We start from the raw sequence: 16,508 nt of genomic DNA on the forward strand, positions 1-16,508 counted from the left end.
CTGCACTTTCAATTTATCCAGCACAGCCTCATGGTGAGATCATTTCAGCTGCTATCAGCTGAAATTAACTTGCCCTATTTTCCAAGAGTGATACATTCTCTGTATTTGAAAAAAGATTTGTCCGTGACAGACGTGCTCTTAAAAACTGACACAAAGTGACTCGTTAGAATCAAAGTTTAATATCTGTGGGTGTGCGTCTGCTCGCTTGTCGTGGCGTTAACCTGCAAAACAATTATTCCGTCCCGCGCTGAAGCACACATCAACGATCTCGTGTCACACATTAGCATGTGTTCATGAATGTCTGTCTGCATGAGATGTGTGTAAACATGTATGTTTTCTTTCCACCCACATGTGGCTACACATGCATGTAAATGCTTCCCTGGTGTGCGATTTGAAGCGGACACATTTCACAGGTGACCTCCCTGCGGAAGACAATGAAACAGAAAGGGATGGGAGGCTCTTAGAAAAGGGCTAATGAGCTGGGTGGAGGAGCTGTGGGGAGGTCCGCTGGGACGAAGAGCCGGGAGACAAAGGGATGCTAAACACCCCATAACCCTTTAGTGACTTAGTGAGTCAGAGGAGCAGGAGGTATTGCTCTTGGCCATCTGTGACCCTTTTTTAACATACAGCACAGACACAATGTAAATGAAGCCCACAGGTTCTCACTGACTAACGAACAAAACAGTTTTTTTCCTGTGTGTCATTTTGTATTTGTAGTTAAAGCAATTCTTTGAAATGTTTTGAATATGAAAAGAAATGAAAGCTCAAGTAATTATGCTAATTATTCTGAAGTATAATCATTATAATTACCATGCAGTGATGTTCTTGGATTAGGACTAAAAATATAGTTTTTTCTTTTTAATTTGCTTTCTTTGTTTAAATGTTCCATCCATTTATATTCTTCACACGTCACAGGGGGCTGGAGCCTATTCCAGCTGCCATCGGGCGAGAGGTGGGGTACACCCTGGCCAATCTATTGCAGGGCTAACAATGAGAAACAGGCAATCATTCACCCTTATCTGCAATTTAAAATCATCCATTAACCTAACCCTACTAACTGCATGTATTTGAACCGTGGGAGAAAGCCAGAGTACCCACAGAGAACCCACGCACACCCGGCCAGACACTGGATTCAAACCCAGGATCTTCTTGCTACTCATCGCTCCACCGCATTTAAAGGCTCCACATTTTTGTACTGATAAAGAGAAACACTGCAAGTTTACCACCACATATAAGAAGAGGATGTGTAATAATGAGCTCCATGTTTCGTTGTGTTTCAATGGAATCTGAAAGACGTTAAAAAATCTGTTTCTCATATACAGCTGAGCCAGGAAACTGAAGTAAGATGCTCGCGGTTATTCTCCTTAAAGTAAGAATGAGAACTGAGCTGAAGAATCTGGAAGCAAAAAGAAGAGATCTGTTTTAATTAATGGCACAGAGGCTAACTACTGAAGACCTAAACCTCTGGTTTGGTTTATTGAATTATTTTGATCATTTAAAAAATGGGATTGTAACTTGGCAACAGAAGCCATCCCAGTGGTCAAAAAGTAAGGGGGAAAAACAGATGTTCCGAACACAGTGCCTTTGTCTTGGGTGAAATCAATCACAGGTTTTTCTTAAAACTCCATAAATATGTCCGCGTTCAAAAAACAGAAAAAAACAAACTGCATACTGAGCCTGCACGAAGATGCCATATTTCAGCTACAACAGGCAGAAACGAGACTGCTGAATGTCCTTCTGGTGCTGAGATGACACCGAGGTCAGCGCAAACAAACAAACAAACTCCCTCCTCTTGCTGTCTGTCATGAGGTTATGGCCATTTACTGTTTTATCCATTTTTGCATGTCACAAAGTGTAAATGACTTGCTCGGTGAAGACCTCTGCGTGTCTCTGTTGCTTTAAGTGTGACACAAGTGACCTGCAGGACATCTCTCAGCCCAGCTCAGGAAGCAATAAAGCAGTCAACAAACTCACACACAGACACATCTCCACATGATTCAGCTGTCTTGCTAAGGCTTTACTGGGATCCTAGCAGAAGTAATAATAGGAATCGAACTGGTAGCGCCTTCCCAGCAGTGCTGAGTGGAGACTTTTACCACTCTGAGCACTTCACACTTCATTACCAAAACACTGTCTTCCCCATTTAGCGTTGCAATAATTGTTGTAATAATTAGCCATAATAAGCTCTGGATGATATTAGAAACATATGAGCATTTTTATGACTATATTCTCAGCGACTGTGAAACAGAACGCCCACTCCTCAGCAGTTTAAAGACCCACCTTGGGCGCTCCATCGCTCTCCCTCTCCACACTGCGAGCGTGAGTATGATTAAGAGTTGACATAACTAATAGCCTCTCCACTAACGCAGGTAGGGAGAGGCAGTTCAGAGTCTCCTAAGGACCAACGGGCTTAAAAGTGCTTTCAGCTTGCTAATGATGAGCTTGCTATCCCAACATCCTCTCCGCTGAGTGTGTACTCAGCTCGGAATCTACGCTGAGAGGTGTTATGCACAGCTGGAGTGGACCGCCGCCAAAGCAAGGTTGAGTAGATCTATGATAGGTGATGCAGACACAAACATACATTTGCATGCAAAGCCCGGAAGTCGGGGAAAAAAATCCAAAAATATTTGCTTATTTTTGTACTTAATAAAAAAAAAATTGTCATTCTTATTTAGGGTTCTCAGACTTGCTATCAAGTGTTTTTGTCAGTGCTGGTCTTCATAGATCTACTTGGCAGCATGAACTTAGAAAAATGATTATATTACCACATCTTACATCCCATCAATAAATGCTTTTCCTTTGCAGGAATTTGGGGAATTAATACAGATAACTCGATTGTAACACTGGTGATTTCCTCAAACAGACATTTGTAAAGCAGGGGCTGGACAACAAGAATATAGCTCTGGCTGTATTAATGTTTTGTTGAATCAGAGCTGAATAAATGTTGTTCTTGTTCAGTGTTAGTGGAGAGGGTAAGCCTGTCATGACAAATGTCAAGATGATGGATCATGTTATAGCACTGCAGAGGATGAGAGAGAAACAGAGAGCCTTAAAAAAGGCTATTTCACCACCTCTTCCAGGAGTAATATATAAAAGAGAGAAAAAAAGAAACAAACAGAAAATTCGAGCTCTCCGGATGAGAAATTATGGGTTGTTTCTTAACAATTTCATTGCCTGTAATGATAAAATTCAGTGAGGGATTGACTGTGTTTCTTACATTTATTATTCCCCACAGTTTCCTTTGAGCAGAAACCAGCTACAGAACTAAGTGCTGGAGAGGGATATAAGCACTTTCTTTTGTTGCTATAACACCTTGTAGCCCATTTTCTTGTAGCCCTCATCTAATTACATTACCCAGATGCCCAGCTCATACATCATTAGCTACTCATTTTTTTTCTCCATATGAACAGTCTGTGCACAAAACATCTTTCTCTGCAACACCCACAGGATCAGAAGTTTTCATCTCGCTGCCCTGTCTAATTCCATCTTTGTTATTCAGTAGTTATATGCCTGCTAAATAAGAAACGACTATAGAAGAAGCACTGGTAATATGACACGCAGTCTGAGGTTGGAAGGTGCCTCTCATCATGAGTCACCAAAGCTCGACTGAAATGACAAAGAAGATGATTGCATAATGTGAGTTTGCAATGAAAACCATGCTTATGGATGCCATATGAGCTGCAACTTCAACACAGCTCAAATAATGAATTTAACATTACAGCCACGGGAAAGTATGAAAAATGATGTTTTCCATGTATTTGCAACCTGTATGAACTCTTCTCCCAAAAGCTTCCAAGTATTTCTAATATGCCTTGGGGAGAATATACAGTGAAACTATCTTAAATGATCTAAAAAGTCCTGCTATTATCATCATCATCATGTAGCATGCTATACTTTATTTAGCAAAATCAGTGGCATTATGGGTTTTTTTAAATGCAGGATCAAATGACTTCTATAGACGACAGAACACAGACTTTTGGTTTGGAAGTGTAAACTAGTTGTTATATACACATCCTTCATGTCTCTGTGATGTTGAGTACAATTTAAACCCATTACAGTGAAAAACAAAACAAAAGGGATTTACAAAGGCACATACAAAGAAGCAGAAATCCATTCATTCATACAAATATAGTATGAATGGGTTAGGTTTAATAATTTTCAAGGGACTCTGATTTAAAAGTTAAAGGGTTTTGTTAAAGGAAAATAAACATGACCTGAGTTGGGAGGCGTAGGTGAGCTAGCATGTCGTACTACTGTCCTTGAAGACATTTTCCCTTTTTTTGCCCGTATCTCAAAATACGTTCAATGAAACTAAAATATTTAAAAAAGTTGTCATCAGTCACTACTAAAAAATAGTTTAGATCCTATTTTTGCTCTATGTAAGCTAAAGCTCAAACATTTTCCTCTGCAGGATTGAAATCAGCAGACGAAGATGACGTGAGCTGGGTTAACCACCTGACAGGAGCAGTCAGCTGACGCACACTGCGATTCTTCTGATATCAAAGTCCCAAGATCGCACTGCGTCACCTGCTCACCACTGAGGTGAGAGATTGAAGGTGGCTGTGGTGCGGAGAGAGTTGGAGAGAAAGAAGGCAGATAACAGAGATAAGTATCTGTTCCTCGTATCACACCGAGCTGCACAGGGTCCCAAACTTAAACCTGGTAGTTTATCTATAATGGGCAATCACAGCCTTTGGAATTCACCCAAACCCACTGGGAGGGCCCCCGTGACAGAGGGCGCAGGCCACTTCTTAAGCCTTAAATCTAAGATGGAGATCCAGTGTTTTGTGTCACGGAGTGTCCCCCTCTCTGCTGTGACTTTTACATGGCCTTGGCTGGTGGCAGGGAGCCTCCTCAATGGCAGGCCACTAAGCCAAATTGATTAGATGAAAGCACTCCTCTTTGAAGGTGTCAACCCCCCCACCTCCATCCACGAGCAATTTCTCTAATGGCATCCAGGCAACCCTGTCGCTGCAGAGCCTCGAGGACCAAGACGGGCAGAGATTCAAAAGATTCAGCAGAGGAGCGGGTCGGTCGAGGAATGGACAATTTGTCATTACACTGCAAGTCTGACTTGGCAGGGGGGTTGAAAGTTGTAAAGTGGTCAGAGTGGAAATGGAAAAGAAAAAGTTATCCATAGATTTTTCACTTTGAGCTGAACAAAAAATAATGCCAGTTTTGTAATGGATCAGTGCAATCACTGTGATCTTTTTGTTAGCCTTTTAAAGCCACTCCGCATCAATGTCAGTGTACTTTTAACCACTGTCAATAACACTTGAGCTTCTCCCATTTCCTGATTGTGTGTCCTAAACAAGTGCTGTGGACTTTCTATAAAAACCTAAAAATAAAAAACACAGTAAAGTCAAGTTCAAGTCAAGGAAGAAACACAAACTGGATGTCCGTGTGTGTGTGTGTGTTCAGATTTCAGCTTCATAGACAATTATCTTAATCTAATTGCAAATTGGAATTGCAATGATCCAAAACAAAACATGCAGACACATGTGGTGTTGAAAGTGATCCGTCCTTGTTGCTCAAGCCCAAACAGCAAAACTGCCTGTTCAGGTAAAAATTCAGTTGCTGTCAGATTAATGCAAAGGAATGCATGTTTCAGTCACACATTTAAGTTTCCCTTGAGTTCCTTAAAGCTGTAGATACACAGCTCATAAAACATCTGCTCTCAATGGGGAAAAACACCATGGTGGACATCTATACTGATGTGGACAGGGTAATGTGTTAGGGACAAATTAATGCCACAAAAAGCCACAAAAGGCTGAATTTAGACACCCAAAAATCAAAGGGAAATACTGATGTGGCAGATATCATCACTGCAACAACTAAAAATGATACTGAGTAGTTTGAATGACCCCTACGTGCTTGCATGCAACATCGAGGCATGCTCCTAATGAGATGGTTTGACCTGCAACCTCGTGAGACGAGCAGAAATGTTTCAGAGGTTTTCTATTGGATTTAGGTCAGGCGAGCTCATGACCAGTAAATGGTATCAATTCTTCCATCCTCCATGAACTGGCTTCAAACCAAGACCCATCTGCTAGTAAAATAGCTCACTTTTATTATCTTTGGCCTTAAAGAGCTATTAAAACACTAGCTCCCAATTTGTAGCAACACTAGCATCACTGAGGAATGTGCGTTTATTCATATGAAACTTTCAAAAATAATTTTAAACATATGTTTAAAACTAAAGCCGACAAACTTCCAGCAACACAAAGTCAGCTCCTGGTTCAAATCACTGAACTGTGGAGTGAAATTCTTTGAGTAACAGAGAACAGAGCATTCAATTTCGAAGCAAGCGCCATTAAGATCCGGTGTTAATTTAAAGTTTCAGACAGTTTCTTACTTCTGAAAGATTCGAATTTAGTGCGAAGTAGAGGCAGAGGCAGCTCCGGCATCCGTATAATTACGGGAAAATTACATTCATTATTGTAATTTACATCTCATCTCCAATCCAATTATTAACAGTTTGACCTGCATGGCACATGTTAGCATGGAAATCTAAAATGGGCTCCCGAGGCGGTGGCAAGAGGAGGGGTGGAGAACGGAAAGTGAAGCGAGAGGTAGAGTTTTGGGACTGCGGGAGATGGAGGAGGGAAAAAAAAACAATCAATATGGCTCTAAAAGATGATGATTTTAAGTAGCCATTATTCTCTGCCTCAGAGCACAGCTGCCAAGGGTGCTGCTGCTACACTTTGATGCCTGATTTGCAATAATGCTGCCAGTAATTCACTCATCTGCATCTCTGGAGGGACCATCAGCTGTCTGTTTATCTCACTGACCATGTACATGCGATGCCAGTCAGCCTGACGCTTAAAACAAGTTTTGAGACAGCAACATATAAAAAGAGTTGATGTGCATTACATACAATCTCCCAGGAACTAATAGGCTGTGTAATACAACCCTGTTTGCAGTTTCTTGGTGAAGCGTCCCCTCACCGCTGCAACAAACAATACATGTCATTTGCTTCACCAACCTGATGACCTCTTTTCTACCATCCTTCTTCATCATCTTGTCATGTTCTCCAAACACTGCTCTTCATAGAAGTAAGGCTCATTACAGGAAACGTTATGTGCAGGAATCAGTTTTTCTGCTTAACCACAATCTAAGATTAGCTATTTATGCAAAAAAACATGCTTTAGAGCATGTTTGCCTTCAGTTAATCCAAAACGCTGCAGCAAGAGTCCTGACAGGGACTAGAAAGAGAGAGCATATTTCTCCTGTATTAGTTTCTCTTCATTGGCTTCCTGTTAAATTCAGAATTGAATTCAAAATCCTGCTCCTCACATACAAGGTCTTAAATAATCAGGCCCCATCTTATCTTAGTGACCTTGTAGTACCATATCACCCTATTAGAGCACTTCGCTCTCGCTCTGCAGGCCTACTTGTTGTTCCTAGAGTATTTAAAAGTAGAATGGGAGGCAGAGCCTTCAGTTTTCAGGCCCCTCTTCTGTGGAACCAGCTTCCAGTTTGGATTCAGAAGACAGACACTATCTCTACTTTTAAGATTAGGCTTAAAACTTTCCTTTTTGCTAAAGCATATAGTTAGGGCTGGACCAGGTGACCCTGAATCCTCCCTTAGTTATGCTGCAATAGACGTAGGCTGCCGGGAGATTCCCATGATGCATTGAGTTTTTCCTTTCCAGTCACCTTTCTCACTCAGTATGTATTAATAGACCTCTCTGCATTGAATCATATCTGTTATTAACCTCTGTCTCTCTTCCACAGCATGTCTTTATCCTGTCTTCCTTCTCTCACCCCAACCAGTCGCAGCAGATGGCCCCGCCCCTCCCTGAGCCTGGTTCTGCCGGAGGTTTCTTCCTGTTCAAAGGGAGTTTTTCCTTCCCACTGTCGTCAAAGTGCTTGCTCATAGGGGGTCATATGATTGTTGGGTTTTTCTCTGTATCGACTGTACAATATGAAGCGCCTTGAGGCGACTGTTGTTGCGATTTGGCGCTATATAAATAAAATTGAATTGAACTGAAAGTTTGCGTAGGCGAAGAAAGCTTTCACAAACTCATCACCGTGACATCCAAATAAGAAAAAGTGTGGCTAGTATCTATGAAAAAAATCAGCAGAAGGTCAAACAGGTCTTCACAGTTTAATTCATTACTTTATGATTCTGTTCAACAATAATATCTAAAAGGTTTTTCCATGAGATAAAGAGGGTAAGAGCTCCGTATCAGATATAGAACAACACTGAGAAAACACTCTGTCTTCTGTGTAATTCACATGCAAGGCTTTGGAGGGCAGAAATAAGGTCCACACCCCACCATCCACCATGAACACTCAATAAAATTACACTGCATAATGACTACACGTTATAGTATAGTTACAGTCAAATTCTATAGTTTGTATCTACTGTAAAGAAACAGAGCAATCTACAACCACTCTGCAACACTGAGAGGGTTTAAATAAAGTTCTAAAATTTTTCTCTTAAAAAAATGTTCAGGAGATAATACTTTTTCAAATGCAGGAACTTTGATGGCTAGGCTACCAACTGTAAGTGCCTCGATGCATTTTCAATCATCCTGAACGCTGCGTTTTCAATCATTATTTGAGATATTAGATGACCTAAAATTACATACAGGTGGCCTGAAATTTTGTCCATTTCTTTTCATATAGTGTTTCCACTGAAAGATTGATATATTACACTGATACTCAAGGTTAATTAAATAAAAATAATCTCTAACTATCTCAGTCAGACATAAAACACGATTAGGCAGAACAGCGATGTCCATCTCAGTCGCTGTATTTAAGATAGCGGTGCAACGTGAGGCTTCCACAAACAGACATCTGCTCCCATTAATTTTTAATGGATTCATTTTAAGTTGTGGGAATGCTTTAGTTTGTTTAAAGATGTAATTACACACTAATCAGTGTATATGAATGAGGACAGTAGTCTTTTTTTCTATTAAATAAAATGTAAACAAGTGATACGTTTCACTTTAGTTTTATTGCCATGGATTCACATGATTTAAATTACACTTAATTGAGCAGTTTGATCTGAATGTGCTAATTTTAAGTCGCTCTTTCAACACACAAACAGTGTTTAAAGCTATAAATGAGTTAGGGTAAAATCGTGGTGGTTTGTGTGAAGCTTTTTGACAGCAGGTCAGACAGCATCACACGCACCTGCTTTTTCCACGCTGTGCCTCTGGTTCACTTTCAGACTGCCACCATTCTCACGTCATTTCCATAAATCTTCACATTCTATCAGGTTGGAACGAGCTTTTGTGTCAGAGCAGAAGAGTAAAGTCAACTGTTCATTCATGTGCACGACTGTGTCAGCCGGCGCCTATATGTGCGCTTTGGCTTTGAACGTCTTAGATGTCCTTTGAAGTTTAAGACAGCTCCGCATCAAGCTCACCGACTCACCGACTTGAGCGTTGCCATTTCCTGATTGTGTGTGCCACGTGTGAGTGCGTGCACGTCCATCTTGCTCTGGCATGTGTGCTTTTGCTCATGCGTGACCAAGTAACCCACTGCGTCTCAGTTCCTTCCGTTGTCTCGGTTTCTACCTGTCTGTCTAACTTAGGGCAATGACATTCCCAGGACACCTTTCGAAGTCTCGACAGACACTCAACTCTGAATAATACACCTGAAGCATGTCAAGTATATTCACACTGTGGTCAGATTGGTGTCAGTTAGAAAAAGTTTACTTTTTTCACATCTGTTTGAGTCAGGATCTCACAGCCCTGTTACAAACAAATTAATAACATTGCTCACATTACTCCAATCCAGAACTGAATGGATGTGTTTTGACAACCTGTGGTCACCTTTATCAACACTGTGTCAGCCAAGGTGATTCAGAACAACAAAGCATAGCATTACCTAAGCAACACAGATTTTTGGGGGCTATAATTTAGTAGCTGAATTTCACACCACAAAATAAGCAGATACCCAAGGAGCTGAATGTAAGCATCAGTGCAGACCACGGTCTGAAATTATTACCTTTTGTTATGCTTGGCTTCCCAAGTAACTTTTAGCTTTCAGACGTCAGCTTTCATGTGCCTGACCTTTAAAGCTTTGCATTTTGAATGTCTGCTAGTGGCATACATTTCCTGCTCGTTCTTACAAAAGCACAGCACAGGCCTCAAGGTACTAGTCACACTGATGATAATTTTTCTCTTCTTTGCATCAGAAGGCTACTTTCTCTTTTTTATACTGTACCACTCAACAATGCCAACTACCTTTTGCTTCAAGGCAGAAAATTGACTTCACGCTTCCAAATATTCCAGTCTACAGCTCAAGAACATTTCACTGGTCAAGTAGACCTGAGAACTGTGCATTTTTTTAAACAGTTATGAATGAATCAAGAATAAAGACAGGTGACAATAACAATTAGTGGTGATGTAAATGTTGATGCTAGACTCACTGGATAGCAGAGCAGATGGGGTGACTTCAATCTCACTACTGGCCTGGTAGGGCTGGAAGGCTGATGCTGAATTCATCTCACTGGCGAAGGGTTCTGGGCTTTGTGTACCTGTGGAACTGGCACTGGTACCGTCGCCTCCATTGTGAGGATCCTGCTCTTCATATATTGCAACCAGCTAGACGGAGAGGAGAAGGAAGTATTTGTATGTTAGCATGTGCTTTGAAGAAAAAAACGAACAAATAGATGGTGCCAATGGCTTGGTAGATGTGTAGACAGACAGAGAGATAGATGGTAGATGTGGAGATAGATGTATGTCCAGATGGATGTCTAAAATCATGTCTAGATGGCTAGATAGATTGATAGAGGTCTAGATGTTTAGATAGATAGATAGATGCATGTCCAGATAGATAGATTTCTAGATAGATAGATGTCTAATATCTATCTATCTAGATATCAATGTCTAGATAAATAGATGTCTAGATGTCTAAATGTTAAAAGAGTAAATAAAACTGCCAAACTGCCACCATGTGAGCACGCTTTTTATTCAGCTAATCTACTACTTTTGTCCCCATTCACAGATATGCATACACTCACTTTCTCTACAGTTTAATCTTGCAACATCTGCAGTCATGGAGCATGAGGTGCTCAGGGTTGCCAAGTTAGGCTCCCACAGCGAGCAGCTGCTCCATTCTAACATAGGTGATACGTTGCCACATTTCCCAGGCCAGATAGGAAGAACTCCTCATAGCATCCCATAATTATCTGAGTCTAACACACACCACTGATTACTACAGCCAACAAAGAGCAAGAAAAAGACCTCATTTAGGTTAAAGTAAAAAAGACAATCAGCTGGAAAAAAAAATCAGACTGGCCATTGCCAACTCACCACATGTGTCAAAGCTTTACTTAATACTCGTGGACTGAGAGGGATGCACAAGGAGAGAGAGATGAAAGAGATGAAAGATCCCCAAAATGCTGCACAAGCTGTAGTCTTGGAGTGAAGGTACCAATGCCAAGTTGCTTTCATTGCCAGCACAACCTGTTAATAAACCTCTCTGAAGGAGATTAACCTCTCAATCCATCGAGACAGAGCAATCAGGCAGCGGCAGAGCGATAGAGATCGTGCAATACAGGAACAATAGCATGTATATTACAGACATAAGATGACTCCCTTTTATGTCTTGTGCTTCCTCCAGGTCTGTGTAATGGAAAGCTGTGAACGTGGAGGGAGCAAACAGCTATTGTGTATCCCATATCGCATTTGTCTGAAGGTAAAAATAGCACAAGCGTTTTTCTGTGTATTTGCTGTTTTTCATCACCTCAAGTGCAGGAAAATCTGCATATAAACAAGTTTAGAAGCCCCTGCTCTTCTTTGTGATTTAATTCATTCATATGCAGAGGATGATGCTCAAGCGTGCATGTGTTTGTGTCTGAATTTATGGCTCTCGGTGAGTATGCCCATGTGGTTTACTGTTGCTGTAATTCACCACACAATTAAAGCAAACTGTTTTGTTTAGGGTATTTTTTTCCCCTTCCCCTCTCTCTGTTTCCTTGCATCCCAATGCCATTCCTGAGACACACTCCATCACCAAAGGATTTCTCCCATTTCGCTCTAATCGTGTTCCATTTCGATGCTGAAATTACATTTCTGAGGTTGTAAGGGTTTATCACAAATTTACTTAGTGCAAAAGAGAGGCAATCAGAAAGGGGGGGGGGAAAAGAAAGAGAAAAGGCCTCAATATTACAAATCAGGCAGTTTGAGGAGGTAATATCGTGCAGGTTTGCTCACTGGGAAGTGTGATTATTAAGCAGGCAAGAAAAGCTGCTTTGCTTTGTGTTGAACTGCAAACACAGTTAATAGGCAAAAACAAGGATAAATATTGATCAGTGTGCCATTCCTGCAATCTGAGACTATTTTTAGGGGGGGCTTCTTTGAATGAATTGTTTAAAATTCTGCTCCGCCGGCTCCTTTTTTGAAGTGTTAATGATGAGCAGGCCAGCTATGCGAAGGACCAGAGGCAGCTGTGAACACAAACAAAAGTAGAAGGGCCGTCTCCAGCGGCATTTGCGCCGCCCCAGCGTACAGTATGCGCGACTGCATGACTCATTAGCGACAAAGCAATCAAGCCTCCCATTCATATGTTTCTGGGAGCATTTAGCGATCCAGCAAGCCATCTCCCTGCCAGCTGCCCATTTGAGAGAAGTGGTGAATACTGTTGTTGGTGTTGTGGAGAAGTATGATTCATTTTTAAATACACCCCAAATCCCCCTAATTAGGTCCACTTTGCAGTGACGCACAGTCTTTCACCAGACACTCTAGAGAGCACTCTGCTGGTATCAGACACGTACAACTAAACTCATTCACACACTCTCCGTTTCATAATCAAATGGGTCCGCATTTATCCCGCATTCAATATTTATGGGCTCTTGAAAGTGCTCGTTCCTCCCTTCTACCCAAGAAGACATGTAAAGTTCTTTTTCGTACACAAGCTGAGGGCAGAAGCATCAAACTGCTGTAGGTCGTCCAACTTATAAAGCCAAGAAGAAGAAAAAAAGAAAATGCAAGAACTGGCTGATTCCCAAACTAGCAGACACATCTTTTGCTTTTTGCCGTGTCCGTTGTTGAGCTGATCTATTCACTGATACTATGTTCCATTAATTCTTCTATAAGTAGAGTACAGCTTCCTTTAAAAACGGCTTTTTCAACTATCTGACCTCAGACGGATGCAGCTTGCACAGCTATCTGTGTTTAATTTAAGTCTTTAGCAGCGATGGTCATAATACCACAATAAGACGATTGGTTTTTTTTAACTGTACTTTCTGCATTGTGTTTACCTGCAAGGCTGCAACTCTCATTTCTTTTCCAGAAAGGTCAAGAATTGCTTGTAGTCAGCTGTTTGAGCTGTGACCCAAAAAAAAACTACAATCGAAAGGTAGAAAAATGAGCTGGCAAACGGCCTAACCTGAGCTTTTGTTTGACTTACACGGTTATCATCAGTACAAAGTGTCTTTGGAGTACCCAATAAAGAGTCCTCGCCTTCCTCCCGCTGCGCGAGGCCTTTCCAGCGCCACCGTGTCCTCTGTCTGTGCTGTGGAGAATGGGACACACTTGGCCAGAGGGAAAGCTGACGCAATTCTTGCTGTTGACGGGACAGAGCTCAAGCGGCAACACACTGAAAGCCATCACAAAAACGCTTTCCCTCCATCTGGGAATTGGTCACAGCCACTTTAGAACTGAGACGATTTCACTTTTCACTTTTCTTTTTTTTTTATTCTCACACTTTCCCCCCTGTGGCTGCCGTACAGCGGCCATGGAGTTGCATTCAGAAGTTTAAAAAATAAGAGGAAAAAGTTTTTTAGCGATGAAGCACAGACGGGAACAGCATGGCTAATTGTCAAGTGGCATGACAGCTGAGGCTGAGGATTCAGAACAGATAGGAGGGAAGAAGGAGGGAGGCTGGAGAAGAATTTTAAAAAGCCCCTGAAAAACAAGATGCTATAACCTATCATAAAACAGACTTTTATATGATAACCAAAAGGGTAGGGAGAGAGGAACGAGAGAAGGCGAGCACATTACAGGATGTGAGTTGAAGAAATGTTCCAGTTTCCAGTCTCAGGATAAACTCTGGAGCGATTTGAAAAACCTATTTAGCTCCTACCTGCTTCAGTTGACAGAAGCGAGGGAAAGAAAAGAACTGAACTGAGTCTTATTTCATGGGCCTCTCTCTCTCTCCAGTAGGGAGCTACAACACTGCCGCTACCTTAAGCCCCCGGAGCAAGGCTGACACTCATCCACTCTCAGCTGGTTCCACTGACTGTCACAGCAGCTGCCAATCAACCGCTATCTACCTGGATGCCTGAGGGCTGCTGGAGAGAGGCAAGAGCAGGGGATGGCGAGACATGATGATGAAGGGGGCGAGACGAGGCAGAGGATAGGAGAAGGGAAAGAAAAGAGAGGAGTCGGATGAAGCCGGGCATTCTCTGCAGTCTGGGTAGAAGATGTATTTGGAATTTCCATATCTATAACACAGAGAGCACTGAGACAGGGCACCGAGAAAAGAAAAAAAAACAGAATCTCAGGGAAGCCTTTCATGTTGGCCTCCTTTGATCTCTATCCAGCTTTTGGCAGCAAGGTGGAGAAGAAGAAGAAGAAGAAGAGATGGAAAGGAAGCGGCTGAGGAGGGAACGAGGAGCTGTTTTGACAACCAAACCCCCCCTCCCTCCCAAAACTCCCAGATACATCCTTCTACCCACCCACGCACCCCAGCACCTCTGATCTGTCATGAAGCCCGGGCATTAGGAGTGGCACTGGTACAAAACAGCCGTCCCAAGCGCTCACAAAGTGGTGCTCCGAAGACACAAGACAACAGAGGTTATTAGAAGTCACGGGGCAGCACTCGCAGTGCCAGTGAAAACATGTAATACCTGCACTGCAATGCTCTGACGCTAATCCATATCTGCCACGGCAGCTTTTTTACAGCCCAGTGGAAGGGACGCCTGACACGAGTCAACCGGCGGCAGCCCCCCCATCCGCTCAATCCACACCTTCAATTAAAGAGCACATCCAAAGTCGTGCCAGCCTGCAACCTGCTGTGAATATTTATTGCTGTAGCTAAAAAGTCTCCCCTTAGAGGAGAGGTTATTTATTCATTTGTCTTACTTCCCCCCCGTTCCATTCACATCACATCCAAATGGTAAAATTCAATGTGAATCTAACAAGTACTGCTTACAGCTTAAAGAATAGGCACATTTGTCTCCTGCAGTTGGATGTGTGCGTGTGGATGTCGCTCCGTGAAAACTTCGCATATTTGTTATGAGATGAACGAGGGAAAGATTAACACTTTGCTCAGTGCATTATTCAAAATGATAAATGAATGGATGCCGCGTTGTTATGCAATGACTGCGGTAAGTCATATATACTGCCTCTGATAGCACAACACCACACACCCCCACACCCACACAAACAGACCAGGTTTCATCTCCCCTCCCTATCATTTATCATCATTTTATTGCAAGGGCACCAGGGGCGCAAAGTTATTACGGGTACAGTAGTGGTGGAAACTGTGAAAGCCACTTACTCCACCAGAAACTCCAAGGACTCGAAACTTGTTGAGTAATAGCTACGAGGCACCATCCCTCATCCACGCGCCAACCATCTATCCATCCACCTGTCCATCTACCGTTCACCTCACTTGACATGCTCATTTAGTCATGAATCCCGCATGCATCCATCACAGTGTACACTTTTTGATCATGTATTGGCATGCAAACAGATCTTAATACACCAATGACGCATCTTTCGCTGCTGAATCGGTGTCTTCGTTTTCTCATTTGCCTTAATGCACTCCTCTAAGAGAACATGTGTCATGGTTTTGGGCTTGGATCTGAGCTAACCCATTCAAAGTCCAAAGACACACAATAAAACAAATTAGCTGAAGCATTAGATGAACAACTCCCATGTTTTGTTAAGCAAAATTATTAATGGAGTCTGGCGGAGGGTAATGGCTTCATTTTCTTGTTGTAAAGAGTGTACACTTAAAACGCTATTGATTTCTAGTGGCTAAAATCCGTTTTACTGTCTGCTGCTGCCAGTGTCCACAGCAGGATAATACTTTTGTTTCTGCTTGTGGGGCTGGGGGGGGTGCTTACCGCCAATCTACTGTAGGTTACACACTGACACAGAAACTAAACACAGAAACAAAACTATCCCAAAATAAATGAAAACGGGCTACCTAGTTATTATATCGTTATAAAATACAGTTATTACTAATTAAAAATGAAAAATATTTTAAAATGTTTTCTGACTGGTAAATGAACTGGTTTCTATTTGGCGCTTTTCCACTCTACCTGACCAATCACAAGAACTTTTATTTCTATGCTTCCTAGCTAACATTCGCACACATTCATACTCCAGTCGATGCATCAGAAAGCAACAGGTTGGCAGGCGAGGGATCGAACCGTCAACCTTCCAATTAGTAGTATCTCCTGAGCTACAGCCACTGAAAACTGCACTGGTGCCAAACTCCCAAAAATGACGCAACCCGCAAAACAGAAATTGTTTTATAACTGGATGCCACAGACATTTTTTCCCTCCTCATGTCTTCTGACTGTTTTTCTACTA

At 42.0% G+C, this 16,508-nt stretch overlaps 1 protein-coding gene across 1 annotated transcript in view; it reads right to left on the reverse strand.

The window, feature by feature from the left end:
* The window catches only part of LOC146625084 (partitioning defective 3 homolog), a 359,232-nt gene that overhangs the window by 238,710 nt on the left and 104,014 nt on the right, over positions 1-16,508 (reverse strand). Inside the window, exon 3 of the mRNA XM_085362620.1 lies at positions 10,388-10,562. Within this exon, the coding sequence (XP_085218746.1) occupies positions 10,388-10,562 (175 nt within the window). The remainder of the gene's footprint in view (positions 1-10,387; positions 10,563-16,508) is intronic.

Source organism: Diplotaxodon limnothrissa, linkage group LG9 (genome assembly GCF_057381915.1).
Source record: "Diplotaxodon limnothrissa isolate DT_005_m linkage group LG9, D_limnothrissa_male_GT1.1, whole genome shotgun sequence".
In the NCBI taxonomy this organism is placed as follows: domain Eukaryota; kingdom Metazoa; phylum Chordata; class Actinopteri; order Cichliformes; family Cichlidae; genus Diplotaxodon; species Diplotaxodon limnothrissa.